Source organism: Crinia signifera, chromosome 7 (assembly GCF_055691185.1).
Source record: "Crinia signifera chromosome 7, ASM5569118v1, whole genome shotgun sequence".
Classification (NCBI taxonomy): Eukaryota; Metazoa; Chordata; class Amphibia; order Anura; family Myobatrachidae; genus Crinia; species Crinia signifera.
The window spans coordinates 61068373-61092807 of NC_139223.1; the positions used below are offsets into that span (position 1 = coordinate 61068373).

At 44.4% G+C, this 24435-nt stretch overlaps 1 protein-coding gene across 1 annotated transcript in view; it reads left to right on the forward strand.

Annotated features, from left to right (window-relative positions):
• Window positions 1-24435, forward strand: part of PMS2 (PMS1 homolog 2, mismatch repair system component) — a 49338-nt gene that overhangs the window by 8885 nt on the left and 16018 nt on the right. The window contains exons 5-10 of the mRNA XM_083153200.1: window positions 191-374; window positions 1882-2052; window positions 14291-14388; window positions 14852-14951; window positions 16359-16443; window positions 21075-21227. Coding sequence (XP_083009326.1) covers window positions 191-374; window positions 1882-2052; window positions 14291-14388; window positions 14852-14951; window positions 16359-16443; window positions 21075-21227 — 791 coding nt within the window. The remainder of the gene's footprint in view (window positions 1-190; window positions 375-1881; window positions 2053-14290; window positions 14389-14851; window positions 14952-16358; window positions 16444-21074; window positions 21228-24435) is intronic.

Genomic DNA, 24435 nt, shown 5'->3' on the forward strand with positions numbered 1-24435 from the left:
TCGAACCGGCAAGAAACCTGCTTATACCCGGTAATTAGCTGCAATGTAAAAGGGGTATTACTGTACTATATTTTCTGTGCATATGTTGTAGTAGTGAAGAAATGTTTGTATAAAGTTTGATGTATTTCTGTAAAACAAGTAACTGACTATTTAAAGTGACATTTTAGTTTTTGTTTGCTCTATCCTGCAGCGATTTGTCAATTTTCACCTGCCATAAGTCAGCTAAAGTGGGTACCCGATTGGTGTTTGATCATAATGGAAGAATCCTTCAGAAATCTCCACTCCCCCGACAGCAGGGAACAACAGTCAGTGTGCAACAGCTCTTCTATACCCTGCCGGTGCGGCACAAAGAGTTCCAGCGAAACACCAAGAAGGTATGTTGCTGGGAATCGGCACAGACTCTGAACCTATTGTAATAGCATGCAATTTGCGGAGCGATTCTGGCAAGAGTCCTGAAACCAACCTGGTTTTGTCCTTAAACAAATTGCCTCTTTAAATCTAATGATTGTTTCGCTGGAATCGTGCACAGGTTACTGCAAGTCACTGGCTATAACATTTGGCCCCAAGCCAGAAAAGAGACAAGTTATTGAGCTGCCGTCCGTTTCCAATTTCAGACGGTCAGCCCTGGGAAATGAAGTATGAAGCTCACAATGGGGCATATGTACTTTATTGAACATATCTTCTGCCTTCAGTGTGCCCAGAAAACACATTCAAAGGCCTAATTTTCTGCAAAGCTTTGCATTGATGCCCAAAACTCCTGCGACTGCCCGTACTGCAGATAATATGGGCACTTTGATTGGTGCCACAGCATCATCGCAACACATGCCTGCTGCGGTCAGTGCATGTGCAATCCTGAAACCATCGGTCAAGTGCAACCAAATAGGGACTGAATTTGCCCCTTAACGCAAATTTAAGTTTACAGATCCAGACTAAGTCAAAAGTATGGAAAATCCTTATTTTAAATGTCGTGACATAGTGCAGTACCCCTGGGTCACTCCTCCCAATTAATAATAATGTATTTATAGGTTTTTAAATAGGAAATTACAGCCTTTGAAGATGTCATTATTCACGTGATTTCCTATAAAAAAAAAAAACAGAAAAAATTGGTTAAATGATAACATGTAGTGTGTATTTTTTAGGGGAAGTTTATGGGAGAGGCAACTTGTATATACACAATTACATATCATTATAGAGACACATTAATGTACCCCAACATACTCTAAACACTTTAATTTCCTGATATACAATTACTGGTTATAATTTTCCCCTCACTGATTGTACCTGCGCCCTGTGCTGTGCCAGATCATACGGAGGGGGCGGGGCCACAGTCACAGGGAATTACAGCCATGCCTATCCTCAGGTTGTTCAAGGCACTGTAAGGTCTGTGGTGTGCAAGACTGAATCATCCTGAGGTGGCACTGCAGTAGTGATTCCGTGTAAATGTATAGGACAGCGGCAGTGCTCTGATCGCACTCCCCTAGTTATTGCCCTGACAACATCTAACAGCCTTCAGTACCTTGCTTATGGCCAATAACGGCCTTCCACACTTTTTTCTATTTATAGATGTTTTATTATTTGGGGGTTCAGTGTGACTTCTCATCTTTCATGGACTTCACATCGGACACACACTGCAGAATTAATGTGTGTGTGACTTGTAATATCTATACAAAAAGAGCATGTCTACTGAAATTATATTGCAGACAATTAAATCAACCCCATGGTATATATATATATATATATATATATATATATATATATATATATATATATATATATATATATATATATATATATATATATATATATATATATATATATATATATATATATATATATTAAGATATATAATAAGCCTCCTGATTTTTCTTTTTTCATTTGAAGGAATTTGCAAAAATGGTGCAGGTTTTACAGGCGTACTGTGTCATTTCAACGGGGGTTCGTATAAACTGCACCAATCAGGTGGGCCAAGGGAAGAAAACTCCTGTGGTTTGCTCAAGTGGCACTTCAAGTAACATGAAGGAGAACATAGGTGCTGTGTTTGGACAGAAACAGGTATTTTTCTCTATGGTCCGCTTTAGCTCCATGAACTGGCAATAATAAAATATAGGTCCTATACATCTTGAAGTATTGCCCTTAAAATGAGCTTACTCCCATCCTATCTGTTCATGTTGGCAATAACAGTGAAATATTCCATATGTACTGCACTGGGAACCAGTTGTGGCTCCTTTATAAATAAAATGTGTAATACCCTGCTAGCAATATATTAGTGTTGATTCTAGCACCCGCTATCTTTGAAAACCCATGTAGTTCCTGTTCCCTGCCTGGGATGTCGCTGTCTGCTGTGGTGTTTCTAGCACAGGTCTAGTTTGCATATCAGTGCTGATATACAGAACACACTGTGCTAGAAGCACTACAGCAGACAGCGACACCCCAGGCAGGGAAAAGGAACTGCATGGGTTTTCAAGGATAGCGGGTGCTAGAATGAACACTAATATATTACGCCTGTCACTGTGAATTCAGTCATCAGTGCGGTGTGGAGAACAGGGGCTGTGCTATAGCAGATTGGAAGAGCTGACAGCTAATGAAATAATGAAAAAAAAAACACCTCCAAGCGCTGGGAACCCCACTCAGTAATTATTTAAAAAGAGAAAGCTAGACTCCACTGCGCTCCCAGGAATCTGCAGCCCGGTATGTATCCAAGGAGCACCACTCCTGTACACAAAGTACAATAATTAAACAAAAGGGATAAAAACCCGGCGCTGATTCCAATGGATTTTTCTTATGTGTGTGATTCGTATCACTGAGTGTTGGTCCCTATGTGCACATAATGTTTTCTGTACACCGTCTTAAATGATAATAGGCTTTCTGCTGTCAACTGGAGATAACTGTACTGTCCTGGGAACCAGTCCCTAATTGCCCATAAAGGCATCTTTCTTAGCAGCCCTTATTTTCATATATTAAAACAGGATACTTCAATTGGTAAAGAAACTGGCCTGGGAATAGTTCCCTATATTCACGTAGCAGGGTCTTTTGTGGGTCCTCCCAAACAGGATGCGTGTTCAGTAATTGTACAAGTACATGTAAAAAAGATGAGGAGCTGATATCAGGTATGGCCAATATTTAGTATAATCAAATCCGTCTCACCCGGAATGAGCAGGAAAGATGTCACCAATGTTCTGGGTAGATATTGAACTTATTTTGAATTACATTAATTTAATATTATAAACAACCTGAACTTTAAAAGTACTTCTATATGGTACAATCAATAGTTGTCATGCACATATAAATGGATTCTCTATAGGTATATGCAAATTAGAATCCAACATTCTTTATAACTTTATGTAAATTATGCATAAATATTTATTTAAGGGGGGTAGGTGTATAATTAGATGACAGTGAAAACTAAATGGTCATGAGACAAGTCTGAATTGAGTCCTCCTGGAACCAAGGTCCTCAATTTGTAAATGGTCCTCATCTCTAATTTTGCCAAAGTGGTATCCCTATCTCTGATCCTCCAATGCCCCTGTGCTAATTTGATATTCAAATTTGCAAAGGTGCATTGGAGGAGTGGAGATAGGATACCACTTTGGCAAAATTAGAGAAAAGGACCATTTACGAAATGAGGACCTTGGTTCCACGAGTTATTTCTGGTGGTAGTTCTGGTTGTATGCACAGAGGATAAGTATCAGTCCCACACCTGGTAGCGTGTGATGGGGAACAGAGCAGGACCCCCCAGCAGCATATATGGTGGTCAGTTGCGGGATGTTCAGCATATATTGTGGTGGCAGCCTGGACCTTTCTGTCGCCGTATCGTGCAGATCAAAAAGCAGGCAGTACGTCGCTGGGTAGTCAGCCACAGGCGTGATTGGTGTTCAGCGTTGCCTTGTCAGACAATCAGTCACATGTGGAAAAGGTGTTCAGTGCCAACACAATCACCAGGCAGCTCCGTCACAATGGTGCTTTGACCAGGTTGCTCAGGAGGAGATTGAGGTTCAGGGGTTGGTTGCTAAATGTCCAGTGGACAGACAGAGGTGAGTGCAGTAGCCCTTAACCCCTTCCTGACGCAGCATGTTTTTGCCTTCCTGACAGAGCCCTTTTTTTCAAATCTGACATGTATCACTTAAGTGGGGATAACTTTTTTTTGCTTTTACTTATCCCAGTGATTTTGAGATTGTTTTCTCGTGACACATTGTACTTCAAGTTAGTGGTAAATTTGGGTCGATACAGTCTGTGTTTTTTTGTGAAAAATGTCGTAAAAAAATGGAAAATTTAGCAATTTTCAAAATGTTAAATTTTCTGCTTGTGAGACAAATAATCATACCACTCAAAATAGTTAATAACTAACATAGACCATATGTCTACTTTATGTTTCCATCATTATTTCAGCCTCCTTTTAATTTTTTTGGACACTAGGAGGCTTAAAATATGAATAGCAAATTCTCAAATTTTCAAGAAAATTTCAAACACTGATTTTTTTAGGGACCAGTTCAGTTCTGATGTGACTTTGAGGGACTTGTATGTGAGACACCCCCATAAATGATGCCATTTCAAACACTGCACCCCTCACAGTATTCAAAACAGCATTTTGGAAGTTTGTTAACCCTTTAGGTGTTTCACAGGAATTAAAACAAAGTGTAGGTGAAATTTCAAAATTTCATTTTTTTTGCAGATTTGCAATTTTAATACATTTTTCTAAGGAACACAGTAGATTTGACTAGAGAAATGTGACTAAAAATTGATTCCCCCAATTCTTTTGTTTTCATAAATATCCTATATGTGGCCCTAGTGTGCACGTTGACCAAACCACAGGCTTCATAATAGAAGGAGCACCTACTTGATTTTGGAGCCTCCTTTTTATGAGATTATTTTTTAGGCACCATGTAGGTTTCTAGGCACCATAAGATGCTAAAAGTTAGGAACCCCCCCACAAGTGACCCCATTTTGCAAACTACACCCCTCAGGGAATTCATCTAGGGGTATAGTGTACATTTCAAACCCCCAGGGGATTCACCAATTGTGGTACAACTGGTGAGTGGAAATGAAAAATTACATTTTTTACACAAAAATGCAGTTCTGGCTCAAAATTTTTCATTTTCACAAGGAATGAAGGAGACAAAGCACCCCAAAATCTGTGCCCCAATTTCTCCCGAGTACGGCAATGCCTCACATGTGACCAAAAAATACCATTTTGGTGCATGGCAGGACTCAGAAGGGAAGGAGTGATTTTTGGATTTTGCAGCTCAGATTCTGGTGAAATGTTGGTGGGTGCTATGTCGCATTAGCAAGACCCCCAAAGCACCAATACAGTGGAACCCCCCACAAGTGACCCCATTTTGCAAACTACACCCCTCAGGGAATTCATCTAGGGGTATAGTGTACATTTCAAACCCCCAGGGGTTTCACCAATTGTGGTACAACTGGGCAGTGAAAATGAAAAATTAATTTTTTTACACAAAAATGCAGTTCTGGCTCCAAATTTTTCATTTTCACAAGGAATGAAGGAGACAAAGCACCCCAAAATCTGTGCCCCAATTTCTCCCGAGTACGGCAATGCCTCACATATGACCACAAAATACCATTTGGGTGCATGGCAGGACTCAGAAGGGAAGGAGTGATTTTTGGATTTTGCAGCTCAGATTCTGGTGGAATGTTGGTGGGTGCTATGTCGCATTAGCAAGACCCCCGAAGCACCAATACAGTGGAACCCCCCCACAAGTGACCCCATTTTGCAAACTACACCCCTCAGGGAATTCATCTAGGGGTATAGTGTACATTTCAAACCCCCAGGGGTTTCACCAATTGTGGTACAACTGGGCAGTGAAAATGAAAAATTTAATTTTTTACACAAAAATGCAGTTCTGGCTCAAAATTTTTCATTTTCACAAGGAATGAAGGAGACAAAGCACCCCAAAATCTGTGCCCCAATTTCTCCCGAGTACGACAATGCTTCATGTGTGACCAAAAAATGGCAGGACTCAGAAGGGAAGGAGTGATATTTGGATTTTGCAGCACAGATTCTGGTGGAATGTTGGTGGGTGCTATGTCGCATTAGCAAGACCCCCGAAGCACCAATACAGTGGAACCCCCCCACAAGTGACCCCATTTTGCAAACTACACCCCTCAGGGAATTCATCTAGGGGTATAGTGTACATTTCAAACCCCCAGGGGTTTCACCAATTGTGGTACAACTGGACAGTGAAAATGAAAAATTAATTTTTTTACACAAAAATGCAGTTCTGGCTCCAAATTTTTCATTTTCACAAGGAATGAAGGAGACAAAGCACCCCAAAATCTGTGCCCCAATTTCTCCCGAGTACGGCAATGCCTCACATGTGACCAAAAAATACCATTTGGGTGCATGGCAGGACTCAGAAGGGAAGGAGTGATTTTTGGATTTTGCAGCTCAGATTCTGGTGGAATGTTGGAGGGTGCTATGTTGCATTAGCAAGACCCCCAAAGCACCAATACAGTGGAACCCCCCCACAAGTGACCCCATTTTGCAAACTACACCCCTCAGGGAATTCATCTAGGGGTATAGTGTACATTTCAAACCCCCAGGGGTTTCACCAATTGTGGTACAACTGGGCAGTGAAAATGAAAAATAATTTTTTTTACACAAAAATGCAGTTCTGGCTCCAAATTTTTCATTTTCACAAGGAATGAAGGAGACAAAGCACCCCAAAATCTGTGCCCCAATTTCTCCCGAGTACGGCAATGCCTCACATATGACCAAAAAATACCATTTGGGTGCATGGCAGGACTCAGAAGGGAAGGAGTGATTTTTGGATTTTGCAGCTCAGATTCTGGTGGAATGTTGGTGGGTGCTATGTCGCATTAGCAAGACCCCCGAAGCACCAATACAGTGGAACCCCCCCACAAGTGACCCCATTTTGCAAACTACACCCCTCAGGGAATTCATCTAGGGGTATAGTGTACATTTCAAACCCCCAGGGGTTTCACCAATTGTGGTACAACTGGGCAGTGAAAATGAAAAATAATTTTTTTTACACAAAAATGCAGTTCTGGCTCCAAATTTTTCATTTTCACAAGGAATGAAGGAGACAAAGCACCCCAAAATCTGTGCCCCAATTTCTCCCGAGTACGGCAATGCCTCACATATGACCAAAAAATACCATTTGGGTGCATGGCAGGACTCAGAAGGGAAGGAGTGATTTTTGGATTTTGCAGCTCAGATTCTGGTGGAATGTTGGTGGGTGCTATGTCGCATTAGCAAGACCCCCGAAGCACCAATACAGTGGAACCCCCCACAAGTGACCCCATTTTGCAAACTACACCCCTCAGGGAATTCATCTAGGGGTATAGTGTACATTTCAAACCCCCAGGGGTTTCACCAATTGTGGTACAACTGGGCAGTGAAAATGAAAAATAATTTTTTTTACACAAAAATGCAGTTCTGGCTCCAAATTTTTCATTTTCACAAGGAATGAAGGAGACAAAGCACCCCAAAATCTGTGCCCCAATTTCTCCCGAGTACGGCAATGCCTCACATATGACCAAAAAATACCATTTGGGTGCATGGCAGGACTCAGAAGGGAAGGAGTGATTTTTGGATTTTGCAGCTCAGATTCTGGTGGAATGTTGGTGGGTGCTATGTCGCATTAGCAAGACCCCCGAAGCACCAATACAGTGGAACCCCCCACAAGTGACCCCATTTTGCAAACTACACCCCTCAGGGAATTCATCTAGGGGTATAGTGTACATTTCAAACCCCCAGGGGTTTCACCAATTTTGATACAACTGGGCTGTGCAAATGAAATTTTACATTTTTTACACAAAAATGCAGTTCTGGCTCAAAAATTTTTATTTTCACAAGGAATGAAGGAGACAAAGCACCCCAAAATCTGTGCCCCAATTTCTCCCGAGTACGGCAATGCCTCACATGTGACCAAAAAATACCATTTGGGTGCATGGCAGGACTCAGAAGGGAAGGAGTGATTTTTGGATTTTGCAGCTCAGATTCTGGTGGAATGTTGGTGGGTGCTATGTCGCATTAGCAAGACCCCCAAAGCACCAATACAGTGGAACCCCCCCACAAGTGACCCCATTTTGCAAACTACACCCCTCAGGGAATTCATCTAGGGGTATAGTGTACATTTCAAACCCCCAGGGGTTTCACCAATTGTGGTACAACTGGGCAGTGAAAATGAAAAATTTAATTTTTTACACAAAAATGCAGTTCTGGCTCAAAATTTTTCATTTTCACAAGGAATGAAGGAGACAAAGCACCCCAAAATCTGTGCCCCAATTTCTCCCGAGTACGACAATGCCTCATGTGTGACCAAAAAATGGCAGGACTCAGAAGGGAAGGAGTGATATTTGGATTTTGCAGCACAGATTCTGGTGGAATGTTGGTGGGTGCTATGTCGCATTAGCAAGACCCCCGCAGCACCAATACAGTGGAACCCCCCCACAAGTGACCCCATTTTGCAAACTACACCCCTCAGGGAATTCATCTAGGGGTATAGTGTACATTTCAAACCCCCAGGGGTTTTACCAATTTTGATACAACTGGGCTGTGCAAATGAAAAATTACATTTTTTACACAAAAATGCAGTTCTGGCTCAAAATTTTTAATTTTCACAAGGAATGAAGGAGACAAAGCACCCCAAAATCTGTGCCCCAATTTCTCCCGAGTATGGCAATGCCTCATATGTGACCAAAAAATACCAGTTGGGTGCATGGCAGGACTCAGAAGGGAAGGAGTGATTTTTGGATTTTGCAGCTCAGATTCTGGTGGAATGAATGGTGGGTGCTATGTGGCATTAGCAAGACCCCCGAAGCACGGTGAAATGATGAACCTAATAATCCATAGATGTGTGGTATATTTTAAAACACTCCTTTATACATAGGCCGGGTTTGTCGGGGCAAGTTTCACAGTGGAAAATAGTATCCTTTCATATTCCCTTTTTATAGCAAACTTTGCACCTTTTTTGTGTCCTGCCCTTTCTTGCAGTGGAGGGGATTTCGTTAGGAAAATGCTGCCCTGGTACAATACGGGGGCCAGTACTAGAAGTACTGGGGCCCTCTGCCTGCTGGTTCCCAAATATTAGGCCCTTTATGACTTCCTCTTGAAAGTGCATAAATGTCCCCCTCTGGCTGGTAGAACGGAATAGCACGTAAGCGTTATACAGTGCCATCTGGATGATATACACGGCCAGCTTCTTGTACCAGATTTTTGTTTTCCGCAGGGGACTGTACGGCTTCAGTACCTGATCTGAAAGATCCACTCCGCCCATGTACTTATTGTAATCTAAGATACAATTAGGTTTTGAGGTGTGGGTACTGGTACCTCGTACAGGGATGGTGGTGGTACTGTCTCCATGAATTGTTGTCAGTATAAGGACATCCCTCTTGTCCTTATATTTGACCAACAACATATTTTCGGTGGATTGTGCCCTGCTTTCACCCCTTCTCAGTACTTGGGCAATGTGCGTTTTTGGGAGGCCTCTTTGGTTCTTGCGCACAGTACCGCAAGCTGCTGTACCTCTTGAACCAAGGGCCTTAAACAGGGGGATGCTAGTGTAAAAGTTATCCACATAGAGGTGATAACCCTTATCCAGGAAGGGGTGCACTAAATCCCAGACAATCTTTCCACTAACACCTACGAGGGAGGGGGGGCATTCTGGCGGTTCAATTCTTGAATCCTTCCCTTCATATACCCTAAACCTGTGGGTGTACCCTGAGGTGCTTTCACACAGCTTATACATTTTTATGCCATACCTTGGAATTTAACCCTTCCTTTAAAATGTATAAGGGACTCGTCGATACAAATACATTTTTCAGGGATGTACATCTCTGCAAATTTGGCACTGAAATGATCAATGACCGGCCTGACTTTGAATAGCCGGTCAAAGGTGGGATCATCTCTGGGTGGGCACTGTGCATTATCGGTGTAATGTAAAAATTTAAGGATTGTCTCAAAACGAGTCCGAGTCATGGCCATACGGTAAAATGGGGTGCTGTACAGAACATCTGTACTCCAATATTGCCTAATTTCTGGCTTTTTTACTATGCCCATATGTAACACCAGACCCCAAAACGTCATCATCTCTACTGCATCTACAGGGGTCCACCTAGCAAATGATGACGTGGGGTTTTGAGCAATAAACTGCTGGGCATATAAATTACTTTGGTCCACCATTAAATTTATAAAATCATCAGAGAAAAATAATTTGAAAAAGTCAATTTCTCTGAGACCTGTTGAATCAAATTGGATTCCTGGGATGGCCGAAAACTCAGGAACCTGGGGCTCAAAATTGTCTGGTGGTGGGGTCCATACGGGATCAATCATTTGGGGGGGGGGGTCTCAGCTGCTCTACGGGGGCGTCTTTGAGGGGGTCCCTCATCACTAGAGGAGGAAGAGGAGCTTAAGACGAATCCTTCAAATTCCCCGCTTGCATCACTGGCTGTGTCAGAGTCAGAGGCAAGCATGGCATATGCCTCCTCCGCTGAATACATTCTTCTGGATGACTGGGATGACATTTAGGATGACATTTGGGATGCCATTTTTATTTTTGTGTTTCTGTAAGTGTAATGTTTCAACACGTGTATAGTGTAGGGGGGGTACAAACTTTATTTCAACACGGGGGTATGTAGTGTGTAGTGTGTATGTAGTGCAGAAAAAAAAATACTTTATACAGGAATTTGATCCCAATAAAAAAAAAAAAAAATTGAAGGGGTTAAAAAAAAAAAAAAGGTCCTGCGCCAAAAATTGAGCACAGATGTTGGTCAGTAACGTCCGTCACTGAACAGCGCTCAAAGGCAACAGGACACCCACAAAAGCAACGTGGGTGTAAAAACAATTTAAAAAAAAATAAACCACAGCACTCTCCAAAAAAAAAACAATTTAAAAAAACTGCAGAAAAAAAATTATATCAACCCTGTGCCTAAAATTCTGTTCAGTGATGTACGTCACTGATCAGCGGCCACAGGACACCCACAAAAGCAACGTGGGTGTAATAAACCACAGCACTCTCCAAAAAAAAAACAATTAAAAAAAACTGCAGAAAAAAAATTATATAAACCCTGTGCCAAAAATGCTGTTCAGTGATGTACGTCACTGATCAGCGGCCACAGGACACCCACAAAAGCAACGTGGGTGTAAAAACAAAACCCCACTGCACTCTCCCAAAAAAAAAAAAAACTGCAGATCAGTGATGCAGTGATGCAACACTGATTAGCAGTGAGGGGCAGCAGGCACACAACTGTGGGTGCAACCTGACAGGGTATATATATAAAAAAAAAAACCTGGACCCCCAAAAAGTTGCTGATCTAAATTAATTTAAACTGATCAGCACAAAAGGGGGGGCAGCAGTCAGTTGCACAGGCAGCACAACCTTTGGTGCAACTGACAGGTATATATATAAAAAAAAAAAAAAAAAGTTGCTGATCAGCACAGATATACTGATCAGCACAAAAGGGGTGCAGCAGACACAAAATATAGCACTCTCTGTCACTATCTCTCACTATCTCTCACGATCTGTGACTCTATGACACTGCAGCAGCAGCACACAGGAAATCACAAGATCCAGGAAGCATCCAGCTGCTGGCAGCACGCTACCAGCGGTGATCAGCGGTGATCAGGTAAGTATCAGGCAAGGTTCAGGTATGTATAGCACGACAGAGTGGCCGGTGACCGCTCTGCACGCAATTCCAGACCGGAATGGCATCTGCAGCGCAGTCACCGTTAGTTTAAATGACGCGCCTTGGCTGTGATTGGTCCGTCGGTCCGACGGACCAATCACAGCCTTGGGGGCAGGTGGGGTGAGGTGTGGTCATCACCGGTGACCCCCTCATGCCCCCTCACACCCGACGGTGATTGACACCTGTGTTACCGAGCGTCTGATTCGCCGGTAACACAGGAAAACGCTGCGACTGGCTGTTCACATTGAACAGCCAATCACAGCGATCGCCGACGGGGGGAGGCATCGCCGCCCCCCCTGGGCATGCAGGGACATGTCTGCTGTCAGGGACAGTAGACATGTTTAAACTGTCACCGCGTCTATAGACGCGGGGACAGTTTAAAGTCATGACGTATATATACGTCATGTGTCGGGAAGTACATCCCGGCCATGACGTATATATACGTCAAATGTCGGGAAGGGGTTAATGCGTTTAGTCACGATTAACGTGCCTTTTTCAAAAGGAGTGGCTCCTGTTCGTATTTGCCGTAATTTATACTTGTAAAGTAGGAGGGATTTAACAGGTGTATTGAAGTCCATTGAATTGGAGGGCGACCTCCGTGGCTATAGATTAAATGTTAAGTCCAATGGGGCAGTGTGATTTCAGAGTACAGTCCTAATAGTTTCAAAGACTCTATGGGGTCGATCCTGTTACACCTGAAGGGTGCGGATGATTCGTGAGTGCAAACCAATCACGACACTAGGCACACTTTACGGCCGGCCGAATTCGCTGAAAAGTGCTCGCACCTCCATAGGGGTGCGAGCAATTTTCAGTGAATTCGGTCCTGTGAAGGGTGCGAGTTAGGCTTAATTCGGATGCCGTTTTCAGTGTTAAGATGGCACCCGAAAGGCAACTCGCACCCTTCGGGTGTAATAAGATCGACCCCTGTATTTTAGAGTTTATTTAAAAAGAACAGAACTTGCAGCATACTGAGAGACAACATAACAAGCATTGTAGTTACAGAAATTAGTTCAGAGAGGAGTCCTACAGATACAATTATTTGTTACAAAGAGCTAACTTCTTCATTGTACATGCGCATACATAATCGGCTGAGAGCAGGCTGATCATTCCTGCATAGTACTTGTGTCTATACGGAAAAAGATATATTTAAAAATGTATGTCAGGGGGAATTTGTTATTAATTATGGTACTTATGTATTAGCAGGGTGCCCAATTAGCATACGTACAGCACCGTAGGGAAATCGCAACCCATGCGATTTTTTTTGCATGCAATGCGATTTTCCTATGTAATTTATTCACTGCTCTCTGTCCTTGGGCGGTGCGATTCCATTTAATGTAGTATACACTTGTATGACATACAATGGGATTTAGGCACCTCCCCACTATCCACACCACCCGAAGCGTGGCGAGCGGCGGCGGAACGTGTTCTCCCAACCTTTTCATACCCCCACTATCCAGATCGGTGTGGAGTTGATTTTATATAAAACCCGAAGTGTGGCGAGCGGACGCGGAATACATGTAATGTACTCTGCGTCCTCGCGGGGCTCGCTGCGCTCGCCACGCTTCAGGGAGGCGTGGATAGTGGGGGGTGCCTAAATCCCATTGTATGTCATACAAGTGTATACTAAATTAAATGGCATCGCACCCTATAAAATCACACACGATTTCATGTGCGGTGCGTTGCATGCAATGCGCTGCGATTTTCTTACGCAGAGTCGCCCACTAAGCTATTTGCTTGGTGGGCGCCCTGCAAAAGTTCCTTAATTATTTATTTATCTATAAAAGAGAATATATAAGCCGCCCCGAGCATGCTTTGCGAGCCTACTTTCACATTTGGACGCCCAGAGTTTTTCTGGGTGCACCCACCGTTTCTGTGGGGTTTCCCCCGGAAATGCTGGGCATCCCCATGCTTCAGCCCCTGCACGACCCTTGTCCTCAACGCTGTGTGCAAACTTCTCAGCGAGTCTAATACTCATCGAAGGCATCTGCACATGCTTATTTTTGCCAATACTCATGAGCAGACCCGCACCATCGGACCCCGCTTCAGGGATTCCAATATTTTGGGGCACTACCCATATTTATTGTAGTGCCTGCCACATAACCTGCCGGAAATCTTAACGGGAACCGTGTTGTTATTTCCATCTGTTACAGTATCCCTTATCCAAAATGCATGGGACCACAAGCGTTTTGGATAAGGGATTTTTTCGGACTTTGGAATATATATATTTTCTTCCCATACTGGTCCCCTGGAGGTGCCCCAATGGTCCTCTGGCGTCCACAGCGGCCTTCAGGATCCTCTTCAGCAGCATGTCCAGTCCCAGGGGTGCATTGCACAATGCATCCCTGGGACGAGATGCCACTGAAGAGGATCCCGGAGGCCGCCGTGGACTTCGAGGGACAAGGTAAGTATGAAAAAAGGGAGGGGGGCAAAAAAAAACAACGAAATATTCTGAAAAACCACGGTTCGGAATATTTCTATTTTTAGACTACACGGATAAGGGAGACCCGACCTGTATTTTATTGTTGAGATTGTCATTGTACAGTACTACTTGGAAATCCATCTGCCAATAGCTGCGTGTCCTAATAAAGGCAAATCTAATATTCTGATTGGTCTCTCTCCCTGCCAGCTGCAGAGTTTGGTTCCATTCATTCAGGTTCCTCCTAGTGAAAGTGTTTGTGAAGAGTATGGACTGAGCCATGCGGACTTGCCCGAAGGTTTCTATACGTAAGTATTGCTGCCTCCCACTTTTTAAGATGCCATTAAAGTTTTCAATCATTTATGTGCGTTACAAGGAGCAAAATGCCAAGTTCCATGCCCACAGCAGTCACTTGTCTAGTTATTGTCTGTTTTTATGTATGATAATAAAAAATTTTTTTGCCATAGTTTTTGTATCCCACAGGAGAAATTGACAAAAGATACTTTAATTGTAGAATAATGGGTGCAAGCACTGGCTGAAGACCTCTGCATAGATGAATCTGTGATCACTAGACAGAACCAAGTGAAATGCTTCAGGCTCTGGTTTTATTGTGTTCCCTTTTACACAGCAGTGTGCCAGAAGTGTGATAAAGCTGCATTCAGTGTGCACATATGTATACATTTGTTGCCCTATCACAATACCAGCAATGATCTTTGATGTACTGTATATTAGTAGCCCAACTCGTCTGAACTGTAATGATCTTCATTCCAGCATTACAGGATATGTATCCCGATCTGACCATGGTGTGGGAAGAAGTGTGACAGACAGACAATTTTACTTCATCAACCAGCGTCCTTGTGATCCCTCTAAGGTAACCTGCTTTCATGTGATTCAGCTTGTTTGTTAGCCATGTTCTCTGAAAGCTTCATGTCACGTCATGTTTAGCTCGGCTTAGTAGAAGAAACCTTGCCCTCTAGGTTCAGATCAGGTTGGAGGTACCATTAAATGCTTCTAACAGAAGCAGTAGAACAAATGTACAGTATTCGTGTTCATTCTAGCTCCCGCCATATTTGAAAACCCATGCAGTTCCACTTCCCTGACTGGGGTGTCGCTGTCTGCTGTTGTGCTTCTCGCACAGTGTGGTCTGTATATCAGCAGTGATATGCAAACCAGACCTGTGATAGAAACACCACAGCAGACAGCGACACCCCAGGCAGGGGAGAGGAACTGCATGGGTTTTCAAATATGGCGGGAGCTAGAATGAACATTAGTATTAATGCAGAAGGAGGCATCTTATACAATCGACGCATCCTGCTTGTATTAGTGCTTGCTGCGTCCTAATACACAGCATTGGATCACCTGTGATACCTTCAGTTGCGCAAACCGGCCATCTCAGATCCAACATAGTGGCCAGGAAATCTCTATCTTTTAAGACCTTACCACTGCCTAAATACGGAGATGAAGGTCAATCACTGAGAGTCTGCAGCCATATTGCATCCGTTGTCACAGACCTGTACTGCACGTGCACAGTATGGTTCTGGCGCATGCACAAAGCAACAAACATCAGTACTATGGGCCCTATTCTGGTTGACTCACTCGGGCGGAATTTACACCCCTGTGAGTCATCCAGAACTCACGCTGCGAATGGTGGTACGCCCACCCCCTTCGTATACCAGGTTCCTTCGCTCAGCATGCCAATGGATGTTTTACATAAACATCCCTTCTCATGCCAGTGGGAACCTCCCACATCTTTCAATGGTCAACGACCATGGAATGATGCTGACAGCACACGCATATGTAAGGGAGGCCCAGACCACTCGTAAATACGGGAATTGGGCGGGCAGCTGACATCCGGTTATGATGCGTCACGAACGCATTTGCATGTGTACGCCCAGCATTTTCATGGGAACGCCCATGAAACGCAGGGCGTTCACATATGCTAATGAGCATGCCCGGCACCCCACGCCCCTCTCCAACCTTTGCTTGAAAGGCAGGTAGCGTGCACTCGGTGAACAGATTAAGTGCAGAGTTTGCACGCGCCGATGTATGCACATGCACTGACAATGCTGCTGCGCATACGCAAAACATCAGTCCACCTTGCAAATGCGTGCAAGAGCGAGTCAACCAGAATAAGGGCCTATGTGCAGCTCCTCCGTTCACACCTAAATCCGGCACAATATGCAGTTGATTCCTTTCTCCATTTATGTATTTGATATCCTTTTAGTTATGTTTTGATCAGCGGGGTCTAATATTACCATGTCTTTTTGCTTTCTGAAAGGTTTCTAAGATTGTCAATGAGGTGTATCATTCGTTCAACAGGCATCAGTACCCGTTTGTGGTTCTCAATATGTGCGTCAATTCCGGTGAGTTATTAATCCATGGAAGCTCCAATTATCAGTGGTTTCCCATGCTGTTCTGCTTAATCTGCAGTTATTCATTGATCAAAGACTATTTAAGCACAAATAAACGAATGTAAGGGCAATAATTTATGGATTGGTTTTGTTACGAGCCCGTGGCACATGTCATGTTTCCATCCAATAGAACTGTTAATAATAGTGTTAAATGATACCAAAGTAAATAACTTGTGCATCAGCTGGGGGCAAGCCACTCCTTTCCTGGAGCATGGAGGTTTTGTAGGCGACACATACATGACTGCATTACCAGGGGCATTGATAGTAGGATACAGGCAATGGGGCAGATGTGTTAAACCTGGTGAAGTGATAAAGTGGAAGGTGATAGCCGGGCCGGCAACAAAATTTTTGGGGCCCCATACACAGATATCTCTCAGGGCCCTCCCCCCCCCCCCCCTCCTTTGTTGGAACATAAACTGGACACACTGCGACCTGCGTTCTTTCCCACTGATGTGCTCTCTCAACCCACGGCTTGTGCTCTATCACACTGGCGCACTCCCTTACCCTGCGCTATATACTGTAACAACAACGCACTCCCTTACCCTGCGCCATATACTGTAACAACAACACACTCCCTTACCCTGCGCTATATACTGTAACAACAACGCACTCCCTTACCCTGCGCTCTATCACACCAACGCAATCCCTAACCCTACGGTCTGCGTTTTATCACACTACCGAGCTCCTCCACCCCATGGCTTACACTCTCTATCACACTGACTCACTCCCTCGCCCTGCAGCCTGCGCAATATCACACTGATGCCCTCCCTCACACTGCGGCCTGTGCGTTAACACACCGATGCCCTCCCTCTGCGGTCTGCATTCTATCATACTGTCACACTCCCTCACCGTGCGCTCTATCATACTGACACACTCCCTCACCCTGCAGCCTGCGCTCTATCACACTGACACACTCCCTCACCCTGTGACTTGTGCTATATCACACTGACGCACCTGCTGCCTGCGCTATGTCACACTGACGCCCTCCCTCACCGTGCAGCCTGCGCTATATCACACTGTTGCCATCCCTCACCCTGCACTATATCACACTGACGCTCCCTCACCCTGCAGCCTGCATTCTATCAAACTGACGCTCTCCCTCACCCTACAATCTGCGCTCTATCACACTGACGCACTCCTTCACACTGTGACCTGCACTCTATCCTACTGATGCCCTTCCTCACCCTGCGGCCTGTGTTCTATCACTCCAATGCATTCTCTCCCCCTACGCTCTATCACACTGAGGCACTCCCTTAGCCCATGGCCTATGCTCTATCACATGAAAGTGGTTCGTAACCCTCCCTACCCCTGCAGCCTAATCCTTACCTTTTTGTATCCTGCACCCTAACCCACCCTGCATACAGTATACACACACTAAGCACTTACTTACTCTCTGTGTGGCCCTGGATTGTCAGCAGCTTCATCTCCCTTTTGGACAGGCTCAGCACAGCAGGAGCCTGAGATCTGTGTAGCCCCACCCCCTGCAGTGACCCATGTGGCTTCGGCCCTTTTCCCCCCCGAGTGTGTGTGTGGGGGAGTGGTTGAGTGGCAGGACCAGGCCAGCCAGGCTTCTGATCCTAGGCTTTTGCTGGACATCAGAGCGAGGGGATGGGGAGGGAAGGGGGACTGTGACTGAGCGGTATGGACGTCTGAGCGGGGGTCTGTCGGGCCTTGGGGCCCTTCAGGGCGCCAGGCCCAGGGCAGCTGTCCCCCCCCTTGACATCCCCCCCCCCCTGTTGCCGTGCCTGGGCGATAGCATACCAGCCAATCAGCCCCTAACTGTCAAGTTACTGACCGTTGCCGGATAAATGCAGCTTGTGCTTGTTTGTCGTACCAAATTCACAGCCATGGCGTGTAATCACCACGCTGCCACGCACGCTGTGTAAACTCAATGAGCCGCGGGAGCGAATTAGACACATGGCTTCAAGATCGCACCAATCGCCCCCGGGAGTTGCATGTGGTGATTGCTACGGCAATGATAAGTGTGGCTCTATCTGTAGGAGCTGATTGGCTGGGTCATTATCACCTTCCACTTTATCACTTCAATGGGCTCATTAAATTTTCCCAATGTGCGCTATGTCCTGTGGACAACAAGCATTGACCCAAAATGCAATGTTAAGCAAAGACAAAAGGTCTCTGCTTAACACATTAATGAACCTGTTTATATATTTAGATATCTCGTTTTACTTACTTTCGTTTTTATAATTAATTTTTCATTGGGGCTTGGCACATCACATCACATCACATTACATCAAAAATGCAGAATCCAATGCAGTGATATTCAAGACCGTAGTTGTGTCAGTTACTGGAAGGAACTGTGTAGACACTGAAACAATTTTAAATATGGACATAAAAGAATACTGCAGACAAACTAAACCATTATGTACACTGTACCATATAAAAAAACCACAGCCATTATTGCATTGGAGGGTTTGTGTATGCCTGGGAAGACTTCAATGCGGAAGAGTACCCTGGGCTCCATGTCTGGATGTAATTAAGGTGTTTAAAGTAGTACATTAGTAAAAAGCAGGAATGGTAGTCCAGGGGATTTATTTTAAGCACATCAATCCTACTAAACCATGTGATGACCACACCACCTAAAGAGGTCCTTCTTTACAGACAAAAAGGATTCTGGGATATTTATATGTAAAGATATTCATGTATGAAGAAAACAAACAGATCTTTTATTTGCATTGTTTTCCATGCAAGCTTGTAAATGGATTTCAGTAGGTCCAGATGAGATGTGGACGGAGAATGAGCATAGTTTCTTATACCGTGAGATATTCCCATACACAGAAAGATTATTGAAGAGGTTTGGCAGTGCTGTGTGGAGAGATGACAGAAAAATAAGAATAAAAGGACTTTACATTTATTTAGGGCTATCCGAACACCAGTGACATCCAGGGAAAGGCAAGTTATAGTGGCCAGGTTTCCCGTAAGTCTGGAACCATAGGCAAAATGACCTGTTCACAAAATGTGTTCAATTTATCTTCCATTAACTGTAATGCATGATCCACGACACGAATAAGGGTGTCTTGAGTAGCTTAACGATATCACTCAGGGTTAAGAAGTAACTGTAAAAAAGAAAAAAAAATGATTTAGCCTATGGTTCCAGACTTAGGGGACACCCTGTAGAACTAAAGCAAGGATTAGGGGTGCATCACTATCTAGTATCATTGGCCATAGAGGGGCTCATAGACAATACTATTAGCTGACATTCTAGCAGAAGGGGTGCAATACAGAGCTTGATTGACTTTGCAAAAGGAGCCATCATAACTGTAGGGGAAAAGGGTTTCTAGAATAAAAGATCAGTTGATCTTGACGAAGACTTTCTCCGTTTAAAGCTAAACCAACAGAGCAAGTGTCTTGGTGTCCTTAGTGGAGTCTATGCTGCTGACACGTCTGGTTGTCTCATGCCTGTATGCCAGGAATAAAATCTACAGAATTGTTGAGGAAGGATTGAGTATAGTTTCTAACATTGGTAATAAGAGCAATCCATCACTGGTCTCTCACTGAGACACTATAGTAGGGATTTTGATACTATCTAGGCCAGGGGTGGCCAAACCGGTTCTCAAGATCTACTAGAGGTCCATGTTTTCCAAGTCACCTTGCTGGTGCACAGCTGTACTCATTACTAACTGTCACATTTTCAAACCTGCTGCATTCATTCCTACTATAGATCCACAGGTTGCCTGAAATACATGAACTGTTGGTAGATTTTGAGGACCGGTTTAGCCACCTCTGATCTAGGCTATTTGAAAAGGTTGAAGAATAGAGACTGTGGCTGTCACCCAATGGGAGTAAAAAGCCAGGTAGTCAATGGTGGCATCCCAAAATACAACACAAGTATCATGCATGCAACCAGGGGCGTAACTATAGCACCGCAGCCCCCGCCACCGCGGGGGGGCGCTGTGCTATGGGGGCGCCGGGGGCTGCGGTGCTATAGTTAAACCCCCCCTCAATCCCCCGCAGACTTACCTATCGTGCTGGTCCCGGCGGCTCCGTTCTTCTGCTGAGGACCACCACAAAATGGCCGCCCCCATATAGCGCACAGTTCTCTGAAACTGTCTGCTGTATGGGGGCGGCCATTTTCTGGTGGTCCTCAGCAGAAGAACGGAGCCGCCGGGACCAGCGCGATAGGTAAGGCTGTGGGGGATTGAGGGGGGGTTTGCATGGGCGGCGGGGTAGGGGTGCTCGGCGGCGGGGTAGGGGTGCTCGACGGGGGGGCGCCCAAAACGTAGCTACGCCACTGCATGCAACAAATGATATACACATGCACATTTGAAGTACTAAAACAAGATTTGGTGGCCACACCGTTGAGCTTCACTGTTGTACAGTCAGCAAGCTCTGTTGTTCAGTACAGATGCTGACAGACTTCTCTTGTCCTTCATCAACCGATTGACATGATGGGATTTTACCACTATGTGTGTACTGTTTCTTTACATTTATTTCTGACTCCCATATTCTATTTTTTTGTTTTTTGAAACACTCTCTGAAAACTACAAGTTGTGTACTCCATTTGCATATAGAGAGTTGAAATTTGGGAATTATTGCATTTTTAAAATAACTGTATTTGTTTGCAGAATGTGTTGATATCAATGTGACACCAGACAAGAGACAGATATTGCTACAGGAAGAGAAGCTGTTACTGGCGGTACTAAAGACCTCCCTTACTACTATGTACAGCACAGGTGGAAACAAGTTACACATAAATCAAGTGCTGGCTGATGTCAAAGGTATGGAAGTGCTGTTATGTCCTGCATATATCTTCATACAGAGACAGTGTGCAGTCATGGAGTGCTTAAGTGTTGTAGAGACAAAGGTCCTGATGGAGATTTGAATGGAACCCAGCCACAGATGTAACACCCTGCTAAGCAATATATTACGCCTGTCACAGTGTGTATTCCCAGCAGCCTCGGGAGCTGCTTAAGAGGTTAGGAGAAGGTCACATGACCAGTGTCTGGTGGTCCATTTAAAAAGGGGGCAGACTAGATGGGCCAAGTGGTTCTTAACTGCCATCAAAGTCTATGTTTCTTTGTAAGGCGAGTGTCAGTTGATGGAGTCATGTACAGTACAAGGCCCAGTGCGTATTTTCAGAGCAGGCGCTGTCTGTGAGGAGCCTGTCCTGAGGTAATGGTTGCTACACAGGTGGCACCGCATTGCTTACATGGAAATACATGACTATATTTGCTTGCATGGAGTTGTACTCCATCATCATCATCATCATCATTACTGTCCTGGATGATATTGGGCATATTTATACTTTTATATGACTGACGCAGGTCTATGGACACGCCCTCTCTGAGTGTTACATGCATTATAGTGCTTTGTCACAACTTGGTTATGCTGCTACAGTGGGGGTGTACGACGTCTCATTCCTGAAACATGCTCCGTGTGGAACCAGGCATATGTTCTGCATCGGCACCTTAACTGTCCTGGGTTTAGTTTAAAGAACAAGTAAACTAATCCACACCCGCTTGTGACCCATTGGTCAGGTCAGAAGCGGGTGTGGATTAGCTTGCAGACCATATCTAGGTCGACAGTCAATAATTCAACACAAAAGGTTAACATTTTTTTTGTGTCCATCAACCCCTGAGCATGTGGACCAACAAATAGTGTACCACTATGGTCGCCATACTTCATAGTCCATGTGGATGGTAAAGCATGAAAAAGCCCCCCCCCCAAAAATGGAAAGAAAATTGTGAAAAAATCATGTCGACCTTGTGCATGTTGATCTTTGTCAAGGTCAACCTAGACATTGTCTGGGAACCATCTGGATAGTGTCGGAAGCATGGTGTCTCTGACAACCTGAAATCTCACTCTTCTCCTTTACATAACATGTTGGATGAGTTGGGATAATTGGATACAAGGAACAAAGGATATGACCAAGGAAGACTTTGCTAAGGGCACATACACAGTTCCTCTGTCATCGGCCAAGCAGTGTCGTCTATGTGTGATACAGTATTTGCTCACTTTGATGATGGTATTTCTAGCGCAATGAGGAACGTGCGTGCGCCCGGATGATTACTCTAGTTTATGTGACCTGTCCGTTGTGCTTCCATATCGGTAACAATCTATCCATTTGTAAATTGCTGATTTAATCTATCTTGTTTCTGCTCTCAATGCCACCTACTGTATTCTATTTTAATTTCTGCCAGGCAACATGAATAATTATATCTTGTACTCCGGCAAAGTACAAGCATTCTTCATCACACAATAAGAGTCTTATGCAATCTGAATATTCATAAAATAAATGCCCTCTTAGCCTCTTCCCACGGAATGTGTGCCCTGTATCTGACTTACATTAATTAGTTCTATTCTTTACTGGAATCCTGGTTGCATATTTATATCATACATGGTCTGTCTGTTTTTTAAGCCGCCTCTTGTATTTTGCAGTTACATAATTATTTATGGCACTGCAGTGACTTGCAGGTACTGCGAGATTTCCTCTGTACGTCTGCCTGTGATCACTGAGGAATAGTGCCTGGCAGTTAATGTTGCTACAATCACTACATATAGCCTACTGCATTAAAACATGTCCAAAAGAGGGGCATAAATGTGCTCCACTATACCCAGCGAGAATTCGGATCTTTGACGGTTTATCTTTCAAGTACTTATTATCTTCCCGTGACGCTGAGGCCTACCTCCGGGAGCTGTTAGGGACTTCTCGCACTTCCTCTCATATGTCCGATTGTGACTGATTTATATTTTTTATTGTGTCGGTATTAAGTTCTTACTAGTACGCTGTTACACATATATCTTACTATTAAGGGCAGCTGACCCTAGGAGTCAGTCTTCTCATATGTTTACACGACCTACTGCCCTTCTCATATGTTTCGGAAGTATAGTTATACTCTGGTGCAGCTTGTTTCCCCCTTGCCCCCTCACTACCTCATTCTTTGCCAACAGACTCTGGGCCTTATTCTTTTTCACTCTTTCTGACACAATCCTTCTTAGATGGACAAAACCATGTGCACTGCAGGTGGAGTAGATGTTACTTGTGCAGAGAGAATTCGATTTGGGTGGGGTTTTACTTCAAAGTGAGATCTATATTGCAGTGTAAAAATAATAAAATAAAAATAATTGTGTACACCTGTACACCTGAAGGTTGGGACTCCTTCAACTTAGAGTAGCACCCCGCCCACCTGATCTGAACATTAGTTTACCAGTTTGGTCCCTGGTAGCTGCAGACTGCAAACTGAGGGCACAATGAAGGTAAGACCTAAAAATGTACACTAATTGCTAGTCTTGGAGATGGATTTGGGGCGCGGCTCCCCTTGGGTTGGTGTAACCGAGTTGCTTTCAGGGTGGCACACCCTAACATTTATTTAGCACTATTTATTTTCACTAATATTATACTTCCTAGCACTACACTTTTTAACCTCTAGCTCCTGCTTCTTTCTTATTAACACACATTTATAGCTTAGTTTTTCACTTGTTTGCTGCCCTGGGGTGACTGGCTTATGCTGGCCTTTTTGGGGTTCTGCGCCCCAGATTCTTAGGGCAGTATTCAATGAGCATTTTGGCGATGTGCAGCGAATCCTGTTTAGGATTCGCTGCACATTCGCCACTGCTCGCTGCGTTCCGGAGCCTGGCCGGCTCCAGTATTCAACGAGTCAGGGGCTCGCTGCCCCTGACTGGCGAATTTTAACTCCTGCGGCAACGCCACAGGGAGCCAGGGGACGGCAGCAGGCAGGGAGATGGAAGTCTCCTTGCCTGCCCCAGAACGTTTGTGGGGGGGAGGTGGGCTCCCCGGGTGCCAGGCAGCACAGGCTGCCCCCCGGGGGTGCCAGCAGGGGACCGGGTATATTCACTACACCCGATCATTCATATGTAATGATCGGGTGCAGTAAATATATGAATATCTAATGAGCGGCTCGGCTCCGGCCCCCTGCTGGCTGGTCTGTGTAAAAAAAAAAAAATATATATATATATATATTTACA